General features: G+C 42.5%; 2 protein-coding genes across 3 annotated transcripts in view; one reads left to right on the forward strand and one right to left on the reverse strand.

Moving 5' to 3' along the window:
• LOC111859234 (abl interactor 1) overlaps positions 1 to 4,230 on the forward strand; it is a 31,678-nt gene extending 27,448 nt beyond the window's left edge. Inside the window, exons 9-11 of one of the 2 annotated variants that reach the window (XM_023841748.2) lie at positions 510 to 596; positions 1,078 to 1,260; positions 1,966 to 4,230. In XM_023841748.2, the coding sequence (XP_023697516.1) occupies positions 510 to 596; positions 1,078 to 1,260; positions 1,966 to 2,141 (446 nt within the window). In that variant the 3' untranslated portion in view covers positions 2,142 to 4,230. The remainder of the gene's footprint in view (positions 1 to 509; positions 597 to 1,077; positions 1,261 to 1,965) is intronic. The other variant, XM_023841747.2, reaches the window with a different exon arrangement.
• Positions 4,231 to 7,967: 3,737 nt separating this feature from the next.
• LOC111859232 (amyloid beta A4 precursor protein-binding family B member 1-interacting protein-like) lies at positions 7,968 to 22,169 on the reverse strand. The gene is made up of 14 exons (XM_023841744.2): positions 22,030 to 22,169; positions 17,750 to 17,809; positions 17,471 to 17,528; positions 17,085 to 17,314; positions 16,904 to 16,981; positions 16,260 to 16,419; positions 15,626 to 15,747; positions 14,565 to 14,639; positions 14,205 to 14,348; positions 14,016 to 14,126; positions 11,724 to 11,822; positions 11,279 to 11,396; positions 9,671 to 9,756; positions 7,968 to 8,772 (listed from the first exon to the last, which is right to left on the reverse strand). The coding sequence occupies exons 2-14, from the start codon at positions 17,807 to 17,809 to the stop codon at positions 8,419 to 8,421; spliced, it is 1,695 nt and encodes a 564-aa protein (XP_023697512.1). The 5' UTR covers positions 22,030 to 22,169; the 3' UTR covers positions 7,968 to 8,418.
• Positions 22,170 to 22,726: the final 557 nt, after the last annotated feature.

Consider the following 22,726-nt stretch of genomic DNA (forward strand, 5'->3'; position numbering starts at 1 on the left):
TTCATCTTTGAGTCAGTGGGGGTGTTGGAGAAGGGTCACTTGTTCATGATGGGTGTAGCCTAGGGAAAGACAGCCATTTATTTATTTTTGTTGCCCCCAGCCATCTGCCGGAGGCTAGAGAGCAGCAGAGATCATGCTGCAGAACCTCAGCTGAAGGACTGGCTCAAGCGGAAAGCTGGATATGCAGAGCATATTTAAGTTTGGCCACACCGAAACTGACTTAACGCCCATAATGACTGAAAAATGAATATGAATGCTTTTTTCCCAGTGGACACTCGGGCAATCAATACTCAGATCTCGTCTTTAATGTTCAGGAATGTCTGTCAGGAAATGGCTATTTAATATCGATTTATTTTACTCAGTGTGTCCGAGGGCCACTGCCTCTGTACCCCCGTCAGTGTTTTTGTTTTTGTTTACCCTTGCATTCGTCTGTAGCCCTTTGATCCTCGTTTGGCTGCTCGGTTGTTCGTTTGAATCCCTCCCTCAGACTTCTGCGTCTCTGTTTCCAGTGTCTGTTGCTCCCCCTCCACCTCCCATGCCTCAGCTGACTCCCCAGATACCCCTCACAGGCTTTGTGGCCAGGGTGCAGGAGAACAGTAAGTCAACATCGATGCCACTTAGCATGACGCAAGTAGTGCCACCTAGCTGTGTCTGAGGGGAATGCCCGGCGACGAGGCCTGTCCCTGGGTCAGCCGACGTTGCCGCCTCTGTTCGTACTCTGTAGTTTTGTCTGCATTGTGTCTCGTCTCTAACGTTGCCACTGTTGCCAATGACAGGAAAATCACCCACAAACCCCGCACAATTATCAGTTGTAGGTGTGTTTCGAACATCCCCCTGGTATCACTAGGATGAGAGCAGCCCGAGATTGACCCCTGGGATGCTCTCTGCTGTTAACTTTCGGTGATACGAAGGACTGCATAGCAGCCGGTGAACCATCTTAGCTGGTTATTGTTACCCATCAGGCTGTGGGGCACTGGGCCATCCCTGAGCGTCTGCATGCACACTCGCTGTCAGTCTCCTTGGGTTTACCGCTGCTCCCGAGCTCTGACCGCTGTGCCTGTCCGCACGTTGCTCCAGTAACAGATAACCCCGCCCCGCCCCCCCCTCCTCCCCCCGATGACGGGCTGATGTTCGATGACTCGCCACCGCCCCCTCCCCCGCCCGTGGACTATGAGGACGAGGAGACGGCGATGGTGCACTACAGCGACCCCTATGCTGATGGGGACCCCCAATGGGCCCCCAAGAGCTACCTGGAAAAGGGTAAGAGCCAACGGGTCAAGCAGCCATTCAGTGCTGTGCGAAAGTCTTAGGCAGCCAAGGAAGGTTGTTTAAATGATCTTCATGTAGGTATAAAATTATACTGTCATGCCCATCAACGTGTGTCAGCTTGGCCGTTTCAAAAGTTCAACCTAGTATTTGCAGCAAACATCGAATAATCGACCACTGGCACACCGTTTATAGCTAAAATCTCATTGACTTATTTAACTAATTACATTCATTTATTGAGCTGGTGGTGAAATTGAATAAATCCATGGAACGGCTGAGGTGCCATGAGGAGAGGTTTGGGAACTGAGGTGGCGTTCATCTGCTCATCCAACTAGATATCAGTAACATTTTGGAGAACAGAAGAAATTTTTACTAGCTTTTGTGTTATTCTTAATATGCGTACATTTTACAATGTTAAATTGTGTTTTTTGTTCTGAGCAAAAGTGCACTTAGTACCCAGATGAATAGATTTAAACACTTGCTTTGACTTGATTTTTTGCACAGTGCTGTTCCTTGTGTTGCACCTGGACTCTCGTGCACTTTATGACGAATGGTTCTGTGTGGCTTTGAATAGGTGCAGTTACGTAATTTAAACGGGAGATGCGGCTGTAACCAGACAGGCAGCCTTTTCTGCAGATATGAACTTGGTTTTTGACAGGTCCTACCTAATAGTGATCTTTTTTAATGTTTTGCATTCAGTTGTTGCGATTTATGACTACTCGAAGGACAAAGACGACGAGCTGTCTTTTATGGAGGGTGCGATCATCTATATCATCAAGAAGAATGACGACGGCTGGTTCGAGGGTGTCTGCAATGGTGTGACGGGTCTGTTTCCTGGAAACTACGTGGAATCCATCATGCATTACGCAGATTAATGGGACAGCGTTCAGCTGGAACATTCCGGTGGACTAAAGAATCACACCTACCATTGAAGGATAGATGAGGGAATGAGTGTGTTAAAGAGTGACAACCTGCTTACTTCTGTGGTAATTTGTCATGTGACTAAATTCTATATACTGTGAGCAGTAGGTTGTAGGTAGTACAATGCTGTGTGCCTGTTGATTATGCTGAACAGTTATGTCATATGCAACATGTCGAGGATTGCTTTTTTAAAATTCTTTTTTATTTTTTTAATCAGGTTTTAAACTGCCATTTGTCACCTACAGCAATTCATTTGACAGAAGGCCAGATTTCTGAGTGTGAAATACAAATCATTTTTTTTTTTTTGTCAGAACTACTGGTTTAAAGTTTTTCAAATGTCCAATCCGCTTATGAAATGTATTTATCTTGCTTGAGACGTGTGTAAGCAGTTTAGAAGACGTTTAATCCATTACGCTTCCAAGATGATGTAATATTTACAGTGAGCACTCAATTTAATTTTTAATTTTTGTTTTTGCCCCATGGACGTTTTATGCTGTAATTGTATATTTATAGAGCTTATTGCAGAGTCGTAAGTCTGGTAGTCTTCATGTTCATTCTGACACTTGTTTTTGACCAATCCAAAATCACACGACATCACCATGTTTCTCTAACAACGGACAGCTTCTGTATTGGTCTTTGCGGTGTATCAGATGTCCCGTAGCTCTGCTAACAGTGGTTCTTCAGCATTCTGAAATGTAAATATAGGCCATACGTAAGGGTCCTCTAAATGCCTAACCTCTACTCCGTTTTGTCTTTGAGCATGCTGGCTGAAAGAATGGCCATATTGAATTGTTAGTACAAAATGCTAGGTGATCTTGCGCTGTGTTTCATAAGCGAGACAATGGGGCTGATTTGCATTTGTATATGATTTAATGAGTTAATGAGTTTAATGCACATCATGACCATTTTGTCACTGTCATTGTGTGTTTTTAGTTCAAACATTCAATACCTTTTACAGATTTCCAGCTGTTTTTAAACCTTTGGGAATATCTCTTATTACCTGTAGCATATTCTTTCTCATCTCCTGTTTGACTCCTAAGGCAATCAACCCCAAGGAACTAGTTTGTGTCTTGACCATAAATGTAAAAAAAAAAAAAACACAGGATTTTACAGCTAACGTTGTTGCCTTGAAACTTTTTGTCTGTTTTGTTACATTCGCAGTTAAAGGTATTCTGTAACCATTTCGTTCTGTAATGGTGAGGGAACTTAATATTGTCACCATCTATTAATTTGTACATGTATGTACAGTCTTTTATAATAAATCATTCTCCTATATGTGAATTGTCATAATGGTGGCTGGAGATATACCACACAACCGTGTGCTTGGTTATCAGAGCCTCAGTCTAAGGTGCAACCACAACAACATCTGGATTATATAGGATTTATTCCCAATCAGTCATTTGAATTAAATTTACATGGTACCCTTCCCAACAGCGCTGGCCCAATGTTCTTAATTTAAGAAGATTTAATAAGGGTGACATCACTGATTGACAGTTATGACTGCTATAAAGCCAGTATGGATGAAAAAGGCACAATAGGAGACTTAATGAACATCTACGGATTGTACGGATTTGGTTCCTTGCCGCTTTCTGCCTGAGGTTGAGACGCATGATAATACTGTAACCCTAACCGCCATGCTTCCTGGGATGGGCACGTCTGCCCAGGATAAGGGGGTGGATGGATTGCACTGTTGATATAGAAATTTATCATCAAACCTTTGCAATGTTAAATATCATCTCACGTGCTGATATGGAACTGTGGTCACGGCAAGTGTAAAAAATACTAAAATTTGATGTCTAAATGTGTTTTCTTTCTGAAATTTCAAAATCTCAATATTATTTTCCCAAACTTTCAAATGCTATAGCTGTGTACTGTGCAGACATTCGAACTACTATTTTCATTACTGTTTCTTGTATGATGTTCTTATGGTCAATGTTTGACTTGTCATATTCAGCCATTTTTCATGTTCCTTAGTACATTTCCATATAAGCTCAGAAAGCACAGCTTTTGTAAATGCGGTAAAATAAATTCAATCCAACCTGATATATATCTTAAGTACTTTAAAAAGTCGTGATTAATGTTGGAAGGACTCCCACCCCTCCAGGTCTGATTTTGGGCCTTGGCTCTGCGGATGCAAAGCATGCATGTTCTTTCTGGGTTTGTAACGGTTTAGTCTGGGAACATTGGGTTGCTCCTATAGTCCATAAACACACAGTTAAATCAACTTGTAGCTCTACGTCGACTTGGCAGTCCACTTTGGCATCCTCCTGCCCTGTCCTGATGACCAGATGGACTTTCAGGTCCTCTGGGCCAGTAGGTCCTTGATCCTCATCGATGCCTGGAGTACACCACTTTCAGCCTGTGTACTGAATTCCAGTTTACGGTCAGCCCACACCAGTGAACAGCTACATGGGATTCCCATCATTCCACTCCATACTGACTGGAAAGTCCAACCAGTAAAAGGACAGACATAGACACTGGCACTTCAGATGAATGTCCTATCAAGATGGCGCCATTTCTAGGTCTCTGGGGGTTCAACTAACCTTTCTTCTGGCCACTTCCACACTAAGGAGATGCCTGTGGCTGTCTGTTACAATGATGTTTCTCCAACCTGAGATAAGTGTTCACGACATCATTCGCTATCTGCTTGAAATTCCACAATCAAGGGCCACCCTGCTCCAACATTACTGGGATTCCTGGGATGACAGGAGGTAGACAGAGAGGTCTCCTATAAAGTTTTGAGTGTCGACTGGAGATTGTTGCAGCTTTTAGTATGTTGTGAAAGGCCTAAATTATCCTCATACTGGGATATCTGTTATTGTAACCATGAATGCCAGTAGATGGGGCTGATGGCAGTGCTGTTCCAGGAAGGCCCAGACCTGGAACTTCTCAGTTATCTTGTGGGGGCTCCTGAATGCAGTGAGAAGCCCCAGAGCAGATCTGGGTGTATGCTAGAAAAGGTATCGGATCCTGCTTCACTCACCTGGGTTCTTCAGCTTTATGAAGCCCAAAGGGCAGGTGGCAACATGAGCTCATAATGTTGATAACTGCAGCAACTGCGTCCAGGTGCAGGGGCTTGTGACGACCTCTAATAATGCTAATGAGGTGGCTGAGCAGCTGCCCGATGTCAGCCCCCAAAGAACGCCAGTAAAAGCTTTTATACGGAGCTGTGAGCAGTCCGGGGTTTGGGTTCATGGGATCACCGCAGCACCCCATTGCCTTATATGGACTGGAAAATCATAGTCCCATTCCCACTGGCACATCCTAGTCCTGTGACGAGGAATTATACACGGGCAATGAAATGGACGACTACCTGCTGAAGTTTCTCTGTAGGGAAGGGTGCGTAGAACCCAGCTGGTTCCCCTGTGACACCGAGCATGAACCTGGGGGAACCTCGGTACCACCACAGCCGCGCTGGACCATCACATAGGGGTCCATTATGAGACTTCCTATGACCTTCAGCTACCAGTTTAAATATGACCTGCACTGGATCCTAACTGGTAGCACTGCCAGTGAGGTTTGGTGTGCTGCCTCACACTGGCATCTAACCATCTTGGACTGTCTCCAGCAGTCTAATGTCATGTTTTTTTAGATCTATTGAACCTGTATGATCATAATAATATTTTATTATATGCATTATTATATGTTAAGTTTACTTATATTGTGGTAATATAAAATGTATTATGTAAAGTATGATTTTTTTAAGTAAATGGTAACACTGTAGTAACTGTTTTTCTGAATTTGTTTCAGTAACCTTTGAACCCTTGTGGTGCAGATCAAATCTGTCCTTACTGGGATCTGCTAAAAAGCCTAATGACATCTGATCACTGTTCTAAATAAATACATTTTCTAAAATAATGAACACCACTGGTTATCTATTTTTTAATTGAATCTTGTTGGTTGCAAGGTCAACTGAAATGTATTTTGATTACTGGTTTTGTTTTGTGTGTGTGTGTGTGTAAATATATATATATAAATGTATATATATGTAAATATATATATCCATTTTATGTCTTTCGGGGGGGCACGGTCAGGTCAGGTGTTGAGCACATTTGTTCACTGAACCTGTGCTGTTTCACCAGTATCACTACTGAATGTATGCTGTGGTTGATTCCATACATTACTGTAGCCCTGCACACCCAGAGATTGACAGGTAGCCAGAAACTAGCCGTGTAACAGACATTAAGTAAATACTAATAAGTAAGTACTAATAACTATGGGTAATTACGTATGGGTAATTAGTAAGTACTAATAACTGCAGGTACAAACCAGATTGATGTGGAGAATGGTTATACAGTGATCCCCGCTATATCGCGGTTCAGCTACCGTGCCCCCGCTATATCGCGGTTCAGCTATCGTGCCCCCGCTATATCGCGGTTCAGCTATCGTGCCCCCGCTATATCGCGGGGCCCCCGCTATTTGTCCCCGATCAATCACAGTTCTCTGCGATGTGTGTGTATATATGGAAATACATTACATTTTATTATTATTATGCTACTCATATCCTTAACCCGACATCCACATGTATGTGTTTGCAAAGTGTGTTTTACTAAGTTTTCATGTGTTTAAAGCATGTGGGGGTGGTATTTTAAGGATTAAACTATAACAAAAATGTTTATTTATGTGGTTTTTCTATATCGCGGATTTTCACCTATCGCTGATGGGTCTGGAACATAACGGGGGGGTCACTGGGCCGGGGTTGTAGTATTCTCAGCTGGAGTTATATGCCACCAGTAAGAGTGACGAGTACCAAGTGAAGTGCTCTAGTACCTGCTGGTACCGTGGTGCTCATGTCACATTATTCCTTGGGGGTGGGACTCTTTAGTGTGTTATACATCCAGGGTAATACTTCATTATAACACTGAACTCAGCTCAGCTGTGAAAGTTTGGACACGCCAAGCCGCCCAAAAAAGGGGAGTGATGATGTCGCATCACATGACCTGGCCGCCTGATCTAGACACAGTAGAAAGGGGTTTGAGAAGTCTGACCAAAGAGTGAAGGAAAAGCGGCCAGTGTTTGCTCAGCATTTATGTGGGACCTCCTTCAGGACAGCTGGAAGAGCATCCCAGGAGGTGCCTCATGGACCTGGCATGGAGGAGACAGTAGGGTCAGCCAGTCCCTGGGGCAGTTGGGGTTAAGGGCCTTGTTCAGGGACCCAGTGGTGGGATCACCCTGCCGACCACGGGATTTGAACCAGCAACCTTCTGAGTCCCTACCCACTGAGCTGCCCCCCCCCCCCAACAAATTATTATTTTTTTATACATTTTTGGTCAGTGCATAATTTCATTTATCATATTTTATATTTTTGGTGCCTTTATAATTATTCTAAAACGTAGAGAATAGTACAAATAAACATTTCCATGGGTGTCCAGACTTTTGACTGGTACTATATATAGGGACTACAAGTGTGAATTAGCAATAGTGAACCTGGTACAAAGCATCTCTCCTTTTTTTGAGGTTAATGTATTTTGTACATTTTCCCTGTTCAAATAAATAAATAAACTAAACTAATATCATTGCCTAGTCACAACTTTAATTAACTTTAATCACCCATAACTGATTTAAAGTACCTCTATGCCTCTATTAGAGTGAGACACTTCTTTTTCCAATAACTGGTGTAAATTGAAAATATTTGCGGAGGTAATTACCTAATTTTTCTTTGGTTGCCACAATTGACTATCCTTGGCAGTGCTTACCATGGTCTGACCCCAAAACAGTCCATAAAACATTCCTCTATGTTTTATTTCTGCTTTGTACAATGTTTGTAAGACACAGTAAAATAATGTGAAGTTATTTATTCCATAATTCAAGTAACACATACAAGTTTAATGCAGCACTTTGAAAATTAAGTTAACGTAGAGTCTCATTGCATTCATAGAGTCTCGATATGGTCTCATTGCAAGTCCTAAGATATATTAATGTCATCATTCCTATTATATTGTTAATTTACCTCCTCTTAACAAAAACATCACTATACTGTATATACACTATATGTATAATCATTTTAAATATAATGCATTACAAATGGATTGCATTTGTCTATAAAATGGAAAGGTATGTGCATTTATATATAGACATACTTCATGACATTTATCATCATTTGCTGCTCATGTGTGATGCAGCTACGATTCATAAATTGTCACATTGTGGCAGAGGATGAGTAAACTGGCAGTAATGGCCGATTAATTGAATCGCTGGCTTGTTTCCCTTTGCATGGCCTTTGTCTGCCCTTTACATCACATTGCCGTTACTAGTAGACAGTGCTCCGACAGGTGTGGTTCTTTTGGGGGGTGTGGGGGGCACTCTTCCCCGGCCAGCCACAGGTCTGGCTAGGGGTGCACCTGCCATTGAGCTCAGCAGATGCGCTGGAGGGGGGGGCGGGATAAAGTCCGGAGGCGGGTCGAGGTCATCCGAAGCTGCAGGGGGCAGCATGCTGCGCGGTAGCTGCTTGTATGTGTCCATGAAACAGTGGCCAGGAGGAGAAGGTGGAGGAGGTAGAGGAGGATCGGGCGGTGGGGGGGGCAAGATTTCTTCTATGGCAGGTGGGGGGGGGAAAAACGGAACTTCTGTCCAATTGCCATCACCCTTTAAAAATACACAATACACTCTTAAAACATCTTTTGCTATTAAATTATTGTTATTCAAAGGTTTTAAATGGTAAATGGACTGCATTTATATAGTGCTTTTCTACTCCTATGAGTACTCAAAGCGCTTTACAATACATGCCTCACATTCACCATCCACACTCACATTCATGAACTGGTGACAGAGGCTGCCATGCAAAGTGCCAACCTGCACAGCGGGAGCAATTTGGGGTTTAGTGTCTTGCTCAAGGACATTTTGACGGGGTCAGGAGAAACCAGGACTTGAACCTGGCAACCCTCGAGATGCCAAACGATAGCACTACCTCCTGTGCCACCATCTTCCCCGTTTGAATATGAGGTAAAGGACACCTTAGGCGAAACGGAGAAGGAACGCTGAGTGTGTTTCCATCATCACCTCACAAGGAGACAAATGGATGGATGGATGTTTTATAGAAATTATGATTTTAAATATTTGTTACTGTACTATACTGAATAAGATGTATGGAAGATATATGGATTTTTGTTTTTTTGCACATAAAGATGACTTGTATTGGTTGCTCATTTTGTTCATAAATACTGCTAACACCCAGGAGCCCAGCATTTCACACTCATGCAGCTGAAGCAGACGTCAGACACACTTAGTCTGACTGGTCTGCAGCTGCAGTTACTGTGCTGGAAAAATGGAGGGAATTGTGTGCATTTCTCAACAGAGTTGGGGTTATGACAACGTTTATTTAATCAGATGACTGTATGTGCTCAGATGATGGGAACACACTCAGCGTTCCTCAGAACCAAAAGATCCTTCTCCGTCCTTTACCTCATATTCAAACATACAAACCCATACCTTAGAGCAGACCACAGCTTCATTATTCTGAGATAAACACATTTGTCCTTCATACCTTTTTTGAGGGTTCATTGAAGCGTGTGGTGGCAGGCTTTGGCGGGGGGGCAGTCTGGGGGGCTGCTCCATTAGCTTTAACAGCAACTGTAGCACATGGATGAAAAAGAACCATGCGGCAATCCGATTCTATATTAGTCACATATGATCCAGCATTCATAGCTCTTCTAACTATATTTGGTGAGATGAAAAAGAGGACGTGTCTGGGGATTAGAATAAAATGAGGTTTCACATTCACCGACCAATCAGGTAGCGCTTCTCTCATGAATATTAATTAACCACCCTGTTGCGTCCGGGGAGTCCTGGACGTATGGGACCCTTACAGTTTACTCTTGTTTTACAATCCACACACAATTGACACAATATACGTGTCTTTTTGAACAAAAGTTACAGAACGCTAAGCTAAGGTTTGTTGCACTTCAAGCAAACTTCACGATTCATTGTTCACATGAAAACAAAAATGAAGTGTTAATGTGCCAATGGTTTCCGGAACTTGGCATCACTCGTGAGCAGCGTGACACAGAAGGATGTGCACATCGTTTAATTCTTAAAGTAGACGTGTACGTGAGCCTTGTAATCCCAGTGCGATGATGATTTTCACGTGGTACCAGGGGCGGACTTAAGGCAGGGGGTAGGCAGTCGGCTGTGGCCACTGAAAACTAGGGGCCCCACGAAGACAGAATTTCCAGAAGTTACATTTAAGGATGTAACATAATACGATCATTTAAATGATAGCAGCGTGTATGTTATTTGCATATTTTAGCGACAGTTTTCAGGATAGAGAATTGCCCCACCCGTGCCAGCTGTAATGGACTATTCCACTTTGAGACTTTGCGCTACCCATCTTTCTTAACGTTGGAGTATACCAGCTGTTCGCTGCCAAGCGAAGTGGCACTAAGTAGCTGAACAAGAAGAAAACGGCATAAACACCCAAGACTAACGTCTCCCATGTCTGTCTCACTAGAGTGGTAGACAACTTGTGAACAGACGTGGAGAGAACACAATTAAACGAATATATGCAAAAAAAATCGAAGGGTAACCTTACCGACACGATACCCCCCACCAACAGCACTCCCGCATTAGCATCATCCCACACTTTCATTAGAATATTACTGAAGTTCCATTGTTTTTAATTCCCTCTCATTTCTCTTTGGGATCCAAAAATATCTCCAATGACCCACTTATGGGGGGGGGCTAACCCATGTCAGCCTAAGGCCCCCAGAGAAGTTAATGCGCCCCTGGTTGCTACTGCGCTGTAACTGGCAACACTGGGTCATACGAGTTGTAGCGCTAAACCCGGACAAACCGGCGATTTTTGAAAAAACCTCCCGGACGCCCTGACAGGGGCTCAAAAAAACAGGACGTTTCCAGAGAAACTGGGACGTATGGTAACTCTACTTCTAACCATACCTTCCTATTCGCGCTCGGGATAAACAATAACAAACAACAGTATCATGTCCACTGTTTTCATCACGCAACTGAAATATATTTTAAGATGAAACGTTTTCAGTTTTTAATGAATTATTGCTCGATTTAGTTCGTTTTTGCTTTGTTCCAATCGATACCTGCGTGTTGCATGTTAAGAGCTGAAGCTTTGGACGGCACTGACCGTTTGGGCTTCTGGGCTGTGCTGATTGGTTGGAAGCAGCCCGGTTTGTCCAGCTGCTATAGGAGGATGTCGTTCTACAGAGGGCGGCCTTGTGGTTGTCGTACAGCGTTACTCCATACTGATGGACAAAAAAAAATGCATGAAAAATTAATTAGGTGAGCTGGTAGTAAGATATAACGAATCCATGGAATGGCTGAGGTGCCATGAGGAGAGGTTTGGGAACTGAAGCGGCGTTCATCTGCTCATCCAACTAGATATCAGAGCAGAAGAAGTTTTTGCTATTTTTTATGATGTTACTGTTCATTTGCATGTACTGTAATGTTAAATGTTGTTTTTTTTAAAGCATATATGCACTTACTACCCAGATAAATAGCTTTAAACATTCACATTGTCTAATGTTTACTTTCATGATGAGTGGAAATGATTCACTCGAATGGGGACTCACTTTTGCAATGCGAATGGAGGTCACCCACAAACCCAATGTGGGCTTGTCCTCACAGCAGAGGTACTTGATGTAGTTGGAGTCTTTCTGGATCTGGGGATGCTGTTGACAGAAGTAGTCAGTCACAACGAAGTCGTCACGTTCCGCGATGATGTTTCATGAAAGGAAAGCGATATGTGAATTGTGCTAATGCAAATGGCTGCGTATCAATATAACATTTCAAAGGGGTCCTTAAAGCTTCATATCGATATGAAATAAAAACCAACAGTACAGCACTCCTTCTTGCAACATGCAGTGTAGATCCTCACCACAGATATTCCACACTGCTTTGCACTGCACTTTCTCAGTGGTAATACCAGATGGCAGTATGACCACAGACACGGCATATTCATGCATAATTCATGATTCCTTTCATCAATGAAAATTTGGCTTAATTTTTTTTTATCAGCAAAGTAAGGAAATACAATATGAACTGTAAAAGACTGCTCTCGTTTAAATTTGCCAGATTAGATTAGACTTGAGTACTCAAAACAAAAGAAGAAGGAAGAATTTCACATCCCTAAAACACCAACAGCGTTAGCTCGCCCTTTTGCTCACGAAGCAGCAGACTTTGAAAACCCTACTGAGTTGCTGGCAAACAAAGACTATCCCCAAGAAGCGAACTAAAAATCTGTTCCATCTTTATTCTATTCATGTGATTCATGCAATGTTTAAATAAAATCATATCAACCCCTAGGTTGAAATCAATTTATATACCAATACTGATATTTACTGGTAATAGATTAGAGACTGTGACTTTTTTTCTGTGTAGCTGAAAACTGGTGTGCACTATAACACAAGCAGCTAAATTTACCCTTTAAAGCCAAAATAGAATAACTGGACATACAAATAAAAGAAAATAATTTTTTGGCAATTCACTACACTTTTTCGTGATTGCTTATGCACATTCCTCAAATGACCATTAACATTTGCAAAACAGCAAGTGTAATCCCCATAATCACAATGTCACTCTAGCACAGCAGAATATCATGTCTCATTGCTTCACATAAATGCAGTTTTATGTAAATGGTTTTGCACAATTGTTATCACTTGACACAATTTTCAGTTGCTTTAATCTTGTTGGTCTAAATAGATTATGTTGTTTCCGATTGTAATAATTTTACACCCAAAACTATGTATGTATATGATCATTGTATGTGTGTAATATAGTGCTGTGTGACTTTTTTGTTTGATATTGTACTGTCTTGAGATCTGAAGAAGTTACATGAGCATGCGAATGCTTTCTCTTGTCAATGAACTTTACATACTGTACTGCAGAGCCTTGTAATGTTGAAACTGGTGTCTTTGACATAAATAAGTATCAGTTTGTATCAGTCAGTGACAATTAGAAAGAGGGAACGACTATCTTTCAGAATTGTGAACCCCCGGACCATGCTCACACTGATTTTTGGACTATTTCTAAGCATTTTGGCTCTCAGGGTTAAACAGATGCTGATTGTACTTTTCATTTTGGTGGCAGTTCATTGGTGGAATTATTTGCTTTCGAGACATGAGTTCATTGTTTCGGGTAAGTTAGAGACTTCTGCAGCTAAACCATAGCGTTGTGCTGTGTGCATGAAGTGTTTTGAGAAATGCTCTTAAGCATGTTTCATGAAATGTGCCAAAGCAATCGAGAAAAACTGTAAGACCCCGGGATTTTACCGAAAGCTTGATGCCATTTCCAGTCGCTCCACGTTTCACAGAGCTTGCATGCAGCATATTAATGAATTATGATAAATATCTATAAATACACTTCCTGATATTTCTAAAGGAAACCACTGAAGTGTTTAGTAGTCAGGGTTTTTTTTTTCCAGCTGATCTAGCAGTCATTTATATCCAGGAGGCCGAGGAAACTGGCCAGTGTAACACAAACCGAACGGGTGCTTTAGCAGCTGGAAGATACAATCTCTGAGGAAGGGGGGCAGCAAATACGCTAATGTTGTGGTCGGGGGGTGTTGTTCACCACAGTTCACCACAGCGCCTCTGGTGACAAACTCATGAGAGGAGCATAAAACAGTTTAAAAACACACTTAGAAAAATGGTAGTCATAGTCTGGCATTGGCATTGTTATTACGTAGGAACAAGATTTAAAATATTTTCTTAATAGGTACTTTTATTCTGAAAGGTCTGCTATAGCCTGTATTTCTATTAAGCTACCACAGATAAGATCACGAAACTGAAATGTTCCCTTTAAAAAACAAAAATAGATATTTTCCGTTGCTTCAACCAATGAGAGAGAGTATATTAATGGTGTACCTTGAGGACAAAGCAGAAGTCAGTGGGGGCCTTATGCTTGTTTTTGTAGTCCACACCGTAATAGACATTCACATTGTCAAACTGTATGAAGCTTGCCAGGTCGCACGATGTCTGTATCATAAAATGAAATCAATTAAACTTCTGCTGGTACTTCTGAGAATTTTTGATGCATAACACACACCTCCTGACCTTCGTCTTTCCTTTTGGCACGTAGTAAATTCCAGAAGCCCTTAGAAGGAAATAGCGCCGTTTCCAAGACTTCTTTCCGTCTTCTTTTAAGTAGAGGATACCTTCAAGGTCGGGCACAATGACGGAAGGCCCACAGAAATTTTCCTGTGGTTGAAGGTGAGAACCAAGGGCAGGGAAAAAAAAGACGATTCTCAGCGATAGTAAAAGCCATGGCCATGTTCATCTTGGTGGAAGCATAACTTTGGATCGAGGACCTTCAATCAGCAACCTGAGAGACTATGAATTATATACAAATCAACAGCTTCATTGTCTGAATCCGGATTGAATAAGGGTTTGTGAGTGAAGGTGTGCTTAACTCACCGTCAAGAGTACTTCTTTTTCTTTCTGGTTCACATCTTTTAAAAGTTGTTTGTTCTTTTTCCAAATATAGAAGTTCTTTATGGATAGAGTCAACAAAAAGTACAAGAGATCAAAAGTCTATACCACGGCTCGACCAAAAAAACAGGAATCACGCCATTTCAGTGCCCAGGATTGTGTCTGTGAATGTTCCACCACCTCCTGAGTCCATGTTAAATCACAAATTGTGTTTCTGTTAAAGTTTTCTGTGAATTTACCAATAAACTGAAGATGCAAACTGGGTGTGTTTCCATTAGGGATATATGAATAATTCTTGCCCTATTTCAACATGGAGCAGACTTTCCACGAGTTAGTAGCTCTGTAAGAACTAATCATCATGTCCTGAATATGCACTAATTTGTGAATGTTGTTTCCAATGCAATTTTTTTTCGACTTGCCACAAAAATCACCTGAAGCGACCTAAAAACGTCCTTTTTTCACGATATCTCTTTTTAATATTTCTGTGTTTTTCAGTTCACATCTTCAAAATGCACCAAATGTAGATCAACGGAAATGCCAATGTTGTTTTTTTTTTCCTCCAAAATATGATTTTATAATCTGTATTCATTTTTTTTTGTCAAAAATATATTTCTGCTTTAGACATGTCTGCACTATTCACTTTATACAGAAGTGAGGCCTCTTACCTCTCTGTTAATATACAAGCAATCCTGCTGGCCTTTAATCTGTCTACATTACCTTTACAAAAGAAATGCATCACCTACTGTATATAAATGAAGGCTTTGCATGTAGACCTTCCAAATGCTAGAGCAGGGTTCTTCAACTCTGGACCTCGATTCCAAATCCAGGCCGTGTTTTCAGTTCTCCCAGGTAGTTGTTTAATAATTACTGATTCTGATTGGTCAGAGGCTTCACACCTGACTGACAGGTAAAGGAAGGCTGGAAAACCAGCAGTGCTCAGACCTCGAGGACCGTGATTTGAATAACCCTGTGCTAGAGTATTCAGATGTTTCGTTTTCTGTAAGAGGTTTAGCGATCTTCATCTTTTTTTCTTTTAGTGTAAATACCTGGGGATCTTTGAAGACAGCATATTTATCCGGTCTCTCGAGAAAAAGAATTTTGTTTTCACTGTCTCGCGTCCACGCAGACAGACCCTCCACCAGGAATTCATGATCTTCTAAAACTCTTTCTGGTTGAAGAGAATGTAATTAAAGTTACCAGGTATGAAAATATCCATGCAGTTGTTACTGTAAGTTCTAGCACCACCTGAGAAATCACTTGTCTGAATTGCATTAGTGTGCAGGTGCCTGGGCAGCATAGTAGTCAATAACAGGTTTTTGCTCCCTCTGAGCTCCCTGCCCAACAATCCACATTTTTGCTCCCTCTGAGCTCCCTGCCCGACAGTCCACATTTTTGCTCCCTCTGAGCTCCCTGCCCAACAATCCACATTTTTGCTCCCTCTGAGCTCCCTGCCCGACAGTCCACATTTTTGCTCCCCCTGAGCTCCCTGCCCGACAGTCCACATTTTTGCTCCCTCCCAGCTCCCCAAAAATGTGTACTGCCTGGGTCATCAAGGACGGGATTGGAAAACACTGGTCTAGGTTTTTGACTGAAAAATTAGGCATATTATATGTACCCCCCCCCCCCCTAATAAAATGTGGAGCTCCATGACCTCCTACCAGCTCCCACTTAGGCTCTCACCAATCTGCAGAATAGGGTTCGTCTCATACAGGGTCCAGTCGATGCTGGCCTGGCAGTGCGTTTTCTCCAGCAGGCTGTCCAGCACGTCGCGGACCGTCTGTTTCTCGTCCACCATCAGCGCCTTGGAGCTGCCATCGTTCATGACCACCTTAATGACCAGCTGCAGAGAGCAGAACAGCCGTTCAGCACCCTGTCAACCATTCTGAGTGAGAGCTGCGAGAGTGGGCCCTACATCACAAAGTGTGGATCTCTCTGGCCAATCAGCAATCCGGCAAGTGTAGCTGATAGATTTTCATTTGGAAGTTTGCGTGTTCACCACATATTTCACTGGTTTCCTCTTCCTCGCTGGCTTCCTTCCATAATGCAAATACATGAGGTCAGGTGACTTTGCCCATAGTGCATGTTATTTCATGTGCCCTACAATGGACTGGCATCCCATCGTGGGTGTAACCCTGCTTTCTGCCTCCAGGCTCCGCCCACCACCCATTGCCGGATAAGCAGCTGTAATCTAAATGGATCTAAATTACCTCATTGGATTCTGATCCTTTTCAACCAATGCCTTCTTGCGACAATCGAAACAGAGAAAAAATGAGCCAATGAGCCAAACGCCTTTTGCACGTGGCCTCTTGCCGTCATCCCCTTACCTTTCTAATTTTGGCTTCCTTCAGCTTCTCCAGCGCGAGCTTAATTTTGTCAGCCTTATCCTTTGCTTCAGCCTCTTCCTGAGAAAAACAAATGAGCGAATGAATGAAATAAAACACACGCTGAGCAAACCAGTGATGAAATGCACTGTGACAGACGCCAGTGCCCCCGCCTGTGAGTTACCGGCAGTGACGGCTTGGGGGCCGCAGGAAGGAGAGACTCTGAGGGCTTGATGGTGCCCAGAGATGGCGGAGCAGGAAACTGTGGCCCCTCTTGTGGTGGGATGAGGATTCCTTTATCTGCCGTCATTTCGTCCTCCACCAGGCCCAGGTCGGCGACCAGGTCGGCCATAAGGGAATCCAGATCATTGTCGGCTAGGTTGTTCAGGGAGACGAAGACTGAGGGGGAGAATGCTAGGAAAAGGCAAAAAAACCAGCAGGAATAAGCAATCTGCTGTCAATAACAGCAGGGAAGCCAAATGACAATGTACATTATATCGTGAAAGATATTCCCTGTTTGGATTATATTTTTTATTATTAAACCATTTCAGAGATATTCATCTGACTTACCTTTCAAACCTGGAGGTTCAAAGTCTGGCTCCGGCGGTTCAATTTCCGCCTGCAAGCTCTGCGAAAATCACCAAGAGAAGGACTGAGATGCTTATCTGAGCTAAGTCTGCTATGTGCATGCAGCCTGTGGTAAATGCTTGCTTGGTCTCCAGTAGCACTTTAGACTATCAAGGGTCCGATGCAAAAAAAAAAAAAAAAAACAAAAGAAAAAGGAAGTAAAATTCTGACCTTGGATTCTAATGAAGACAGACAAATTTCCTCTTGAGCAGGAAGACTTACCTGTGCTAGGATGTCCATCTCCCCCAGCAGGTCACTAAACATGGCGTCTATGTCTTCCATCTGATGGAGAAATGAAATATTAATGACGTTCTACCGTGGCGGCACGGTGGTGCAGTGGTTAGCACTGCGGCCTCTCGGTAAGAAGGACCTGGGCTCGATCCCGGATCGTTTCTATGTGGAGTTTGCACGCTCTCATTGTGTTAGTATGGGTTTCCTCCCACGGTCCAAAAGCATGCAGGGCAGGTTGATTGGTGAGTCTGTAATTGTGGGTGTGTTGGCAACTGGCCAGGGTTGGTTCCCGCCTCTGGCCCTTGTTCCTGGGATAGGCTCCAGTCCCCCCTGCAACCCCAGTTGGGATTAAGCAGTTATGGTGATGGATAGATGGACATTCTACATCCGTAATCTATCACCCAATGCTATAGTATCTTGTGTGTGTATATATATATATATATATATATATATGTATGAATGAATGTGTATGTGTGTCTATAGGTCCATGACCAAGAATCAGGTGCCCATAGGACTGCAGAGCATGGTGAAGGGATGATGTGTACAGTGATATAAGGGCTTTATCACATATATGAAGTTTGTCTTGCCGACCTTGCTTCTCCTTTTGACGGCAGACTCCGCCCATCTGCATAACATACTTCTGACCATAGCTCTTCAACATGACTATAAAGGGCTGCTATTTTCTGTATGTACTGTAACAGAGTTGTATCTTCTTCTTTACTTCTGCTTTTGTTGGTAAACTCTGTCGATTTGCATGTGTCAAGTGCACGCATGCCTTCTTTCGGGATACACCCATGCAGGTGTATTTAATACATTGCAATTTAGGCCTTTCAAAACGAAAGTATGCAATGTGGACAGACGTTGGACAATGACATAATGCATCCATGCATCCTTCCCCCGTGAAGAGTGTTGCCCAAGCAACTGGGAAACACACCTCGGGAATCAACAGACGGTCCACGTTTTTGCTCCCTCACAGCTCCCTACCTGATAGCACCTGGGAGGAAGCAAAAACGTGGCTTGTCTTTGGGTCCCTGAGAACTGTGTTGAGAAACCCTGCCTCAGAACCATGCCTTCCCACAAGTGGCTTTACTGCGTGACATGAACAGCCTGAGTCACAGGGTTGCCACATTGCTTGTAGACTTCCCATGATTTCCTAAATGTAAATATGTCGTCATTTGATGCACAGGATGGAAAAAAACAGCATTTACACACACATACACACACATACAAGTTGGTCTTCCTATCTAAATGGGGACCGTCCATTCATTTCTATGGGAAAAACCCTAAACCCAATCATGACACCCTTAACCTCTACCCATCCCTAACCTTAACCATAAGTAACCAACCCAAATACAAGACTTTTGGCATTTTTACTTTTTCGATTGCATTCACAAATTTTTATGACATTGAGTTGAAAAAATAGTCCCCACAACGTCAAAATAACAGATTTTTATCACAATATCGGGACATTTGGTCCCTGCAATGTAATATATAATGACCATCACACACACTCACACATTTTGTTTTCATATGTTTGAGGGGTCCGTCCATCCATCCATCCATCTGTTCATAAGCCAGGACCAAGGCAGTATCAAAACACTAGTACAATCAGCATCGTTTTAACCATGAGAGTCAAGATGTGTAGATATATTGTCAAAATGTCAATGTATGTTCCTGACCTCCATAATTCTGAATTACAGTCGTTTCCCACTTTCTCGTTGTCGCTGACCTGATACGTATTCAAGTCAAAGATACCAGTTTCAACATATCAAGGCTCTACATGATCTATTACTCTAAAGCAACTGAAAATTGTCCCAAATGGTGACAATTGTACAAAGCCATTTGCATACCTATACTAAAATATTTGGACAATATATCTAAGCATTTTGACTCTCATGGTTAAAACGATGCTGATTGTGCTAGTTCATTGGTGGAATTATTTGCGTTTGAGACATGAGTTAATTGTTTTGGGTAAATAACAGGCTTTTGCAGCTAAACCTTAGTGTTGTGCTACATGCATGAATTGTTTTGGAAAATGCCCTTATTAGTCTTGAGAATGTTAACTATGTTTCATGAAATGTGTCAGATAAACTAAAAACTAAATGCACAGGAAGGCGCTATACTGTATATATATATATATTTTTTTTTTTCACACTTCATGCCACACAATGAGCAACAGAGAACAAAATGCAATGAGCTTACTCTAACTGCACTATTTGTACAATATTAATAGACAAACTGGAATTAGTACTTTGAAAGTTTAGTTATTTTTCTATAATGCATGTTTGTTGTTCCTGGGACCCCCCTCAAGACGTCACTTTGGGGCCCTTCATCCCTTCTTCAGATGTTTCAAAAACTAAATAAGTAGCTAGTGGTTAAAATCATTAGATTGTAACTGGATAACAGAACATGGTGCTTCGGGGTCTGCTAAATGATATACACATTTATTTAATTTTCAATGTAGTGACTGTTTGTGACCAACAGGGGGCCAAACCTTGGTTGGCCCATGCAGACGTGTGGCTTGGGTGGCAGAAAACATTTCCACTGATGGTATGATAGTATGAGTTACTAAATAAGGTCAAATCCTGGGGATATGACTGACTGAATTTATGATTATATTAGTGGCCAGTATGTCTGGATAAATCGGGATGTTTTAGTCACCTCTGAGTAGACAGAGGGGGTAGGGTGTATTCCGTGATGTCACTTGGCCTTGTGCTGTCACAAAGACACATGACGTCCCAGACTTACCAATGTCCCCAATGCCTGTTGACAATTGGGAGGAAACTTTTGTGGAAGTCCAGTTTAAAATCAACAAAAAGCTTTCTGTTCTTTCATTATCTGCCTGTTCATCATTAATGTAATGACTAATTATATATATATATAATTATTATTATTATATATATATTAACTAGTTTAACCTTTATTGTCCCTCATGGGGAAATTCTTTTTATGCCTCCCTCAACTTGCTCTTTGTAGAGTAAGCTGTCTGCGAAGGGCAGCCATCTGTTGGGGCGCCCAGGGAGCTGGGGGTTAAGGGCCTTGCTCAAGGACCCACAGACATGCTGAGGCTGGGTTTGAACCGGCGACCTTGTGATTACAAGCACCCAGGCTTAGCCCACTGAGCCACACGCTGTATGTATGATCTCAAAGAGGGAAGTGATTACAGTTTAAATGTAGGGCACTAGAAATATCAGTGGCAGCTTTGGTGTGACAGCTAGTTTGGGCAAGAACAGCAAACTGTCCTGCGATATCCTCATAAATAATTCAGATTATCGAATGTTATTAAATCAACATTATCCATCTGTCTGTCTGTGTGTCCGTCTGTCTGTCTGTCCATCTGTCCGTCTGTCTGTCCATCCGTCTGTCCATCTGTATGTCTGTCTGTCCATCCTTCTGTCCATTCATCTGTCTGTCTGTCTGTCTGTCCGTCTGTCCATTCATCTGTCCGTCTGTCCATCCTTCTGTCCATCCGTCTGTCCATCTGTATGTCTGTCTGTCCATCCTTCTGTCCATTCATCTGTCTGTCTGTCTGTCTGTCCGTCTGTCTGTCCATCCTTCTGTCCATCTGTCTTTCTGTCCATCCGTCTGTCTGTCCATCCATCTGTCTGTCTGTCTGTCCATCTGTCCATCCGTCTGTCTGTCTGTCACCACCTGCTTATCCTCCATAATAGTGTTTCCCATCCCAGTACTCGGTGATCCCAGACATTCCCCGTTGTTGCTATCTCCAAGCTCCTGGTAGCTTCCATTATTGGGTGGATGGAGGGATGAATTGATGGAGGGATGGATGGATGGATGATATAATGACAATATCCTTGCAGTAACTTGAAACTACTTCCCTGCTGATTGATAGCATTCACAACGTGAAAAATAAATTCTACAAGTGAACTGATACAGAGGTATGATTCTTGTAGAGATTAATTTTGTTTTCTGATACTTTCATCTCTATCCACCCATTTTCCATACTTCATATCTACGACAGGGACAAATCCCGACCAAGTTCAGCTGACTTCACAAATTATTATTTTGCATAAGTGTCATGTTGCGCCTAGATACAATCCCAGGAAGCACAGGACACGAAGTATCTAAAACTCCTTCAGCCGCTAGACGCGCTATTTCTTTGGTAGCGAATTCCAGCTCCGTGTTACTATCGTATAGCAACAGCCTGAAAGATGCATGTAATTCATTTAAACCACCTTAGTTCTACTACGTGGACAAAGCAGCTGTCCGTTTGTAAATGAAAATCATTCAAATTATAACCACCAGAAACCTACCTTTAATGTGACTTCTGTGGCTCCTCTGACTGATCACTAGCAGAGTGGTGTGTGCAGTACTTCTGCGTAGGTACTTCTGCTGGGCTGGAAGTGTTAGTGTGTGTGGCTTTTTTTTTTTTTTAATCTTCCTGTGCTTTGCAGAAGCTGTGAACCATCTTGCCGCCTATATGCATATGCTGCTGAAGCACATGCAGACATGTGTGTTAGAGTTTAGATTCTCTGCCCGAGCCCGAGCCCAGACCCGACCCGACCCGACCCGACCCGTGGGCCGGGTCGGGCCGATATTTCCTGCCACTATCTTCGGGCCGGGCCGGGCCGGGCCGGGCTGGGCGGGGCCATGATCAAGCATTTGTGTGTGGTTTTTTTTTTTTTAAATCATTACTTAATTAGCCTAATTGGGTGGAGAGCTATGCCATAATTATAAATGTAGCTCCCTCCCGTAAGACACGAGCACAAGAGTCCTTTGCATTTAACTGAGCCGACGGTTTATTCGAAAGACAGTGGCTTCGTTATTATCACCATCATGGCAGACGTGAGAACTAAATACAGATACGGAAACACAAAATCAAGCACATTTACTTACAATATTAGCTAACAAACATTGAAATTCAAATGAAATATAAACATAAATAACAATAAAGACAGCTTAGAGAATTCATATACAGTTAACACGAACCTCAGTTAGCATTTACATTTA

The sequence above is a fragment of the Paramormyrops kingsleyae genome, chromosome 4, assembly GCF_048594095.1.
Source record: "Paramormyrops kingsleyae isolate MSU_618 chromosome 4, PKINGS_0.4, whole genome shotgun sequence".
Taxonomy (NCBI): Eukaryota; Metazoa; Chordata; class Actinopteri; order Osteoglossiformes; family Mormyridae; genus Paramormyrops; species Paramormyrops kingsleyae.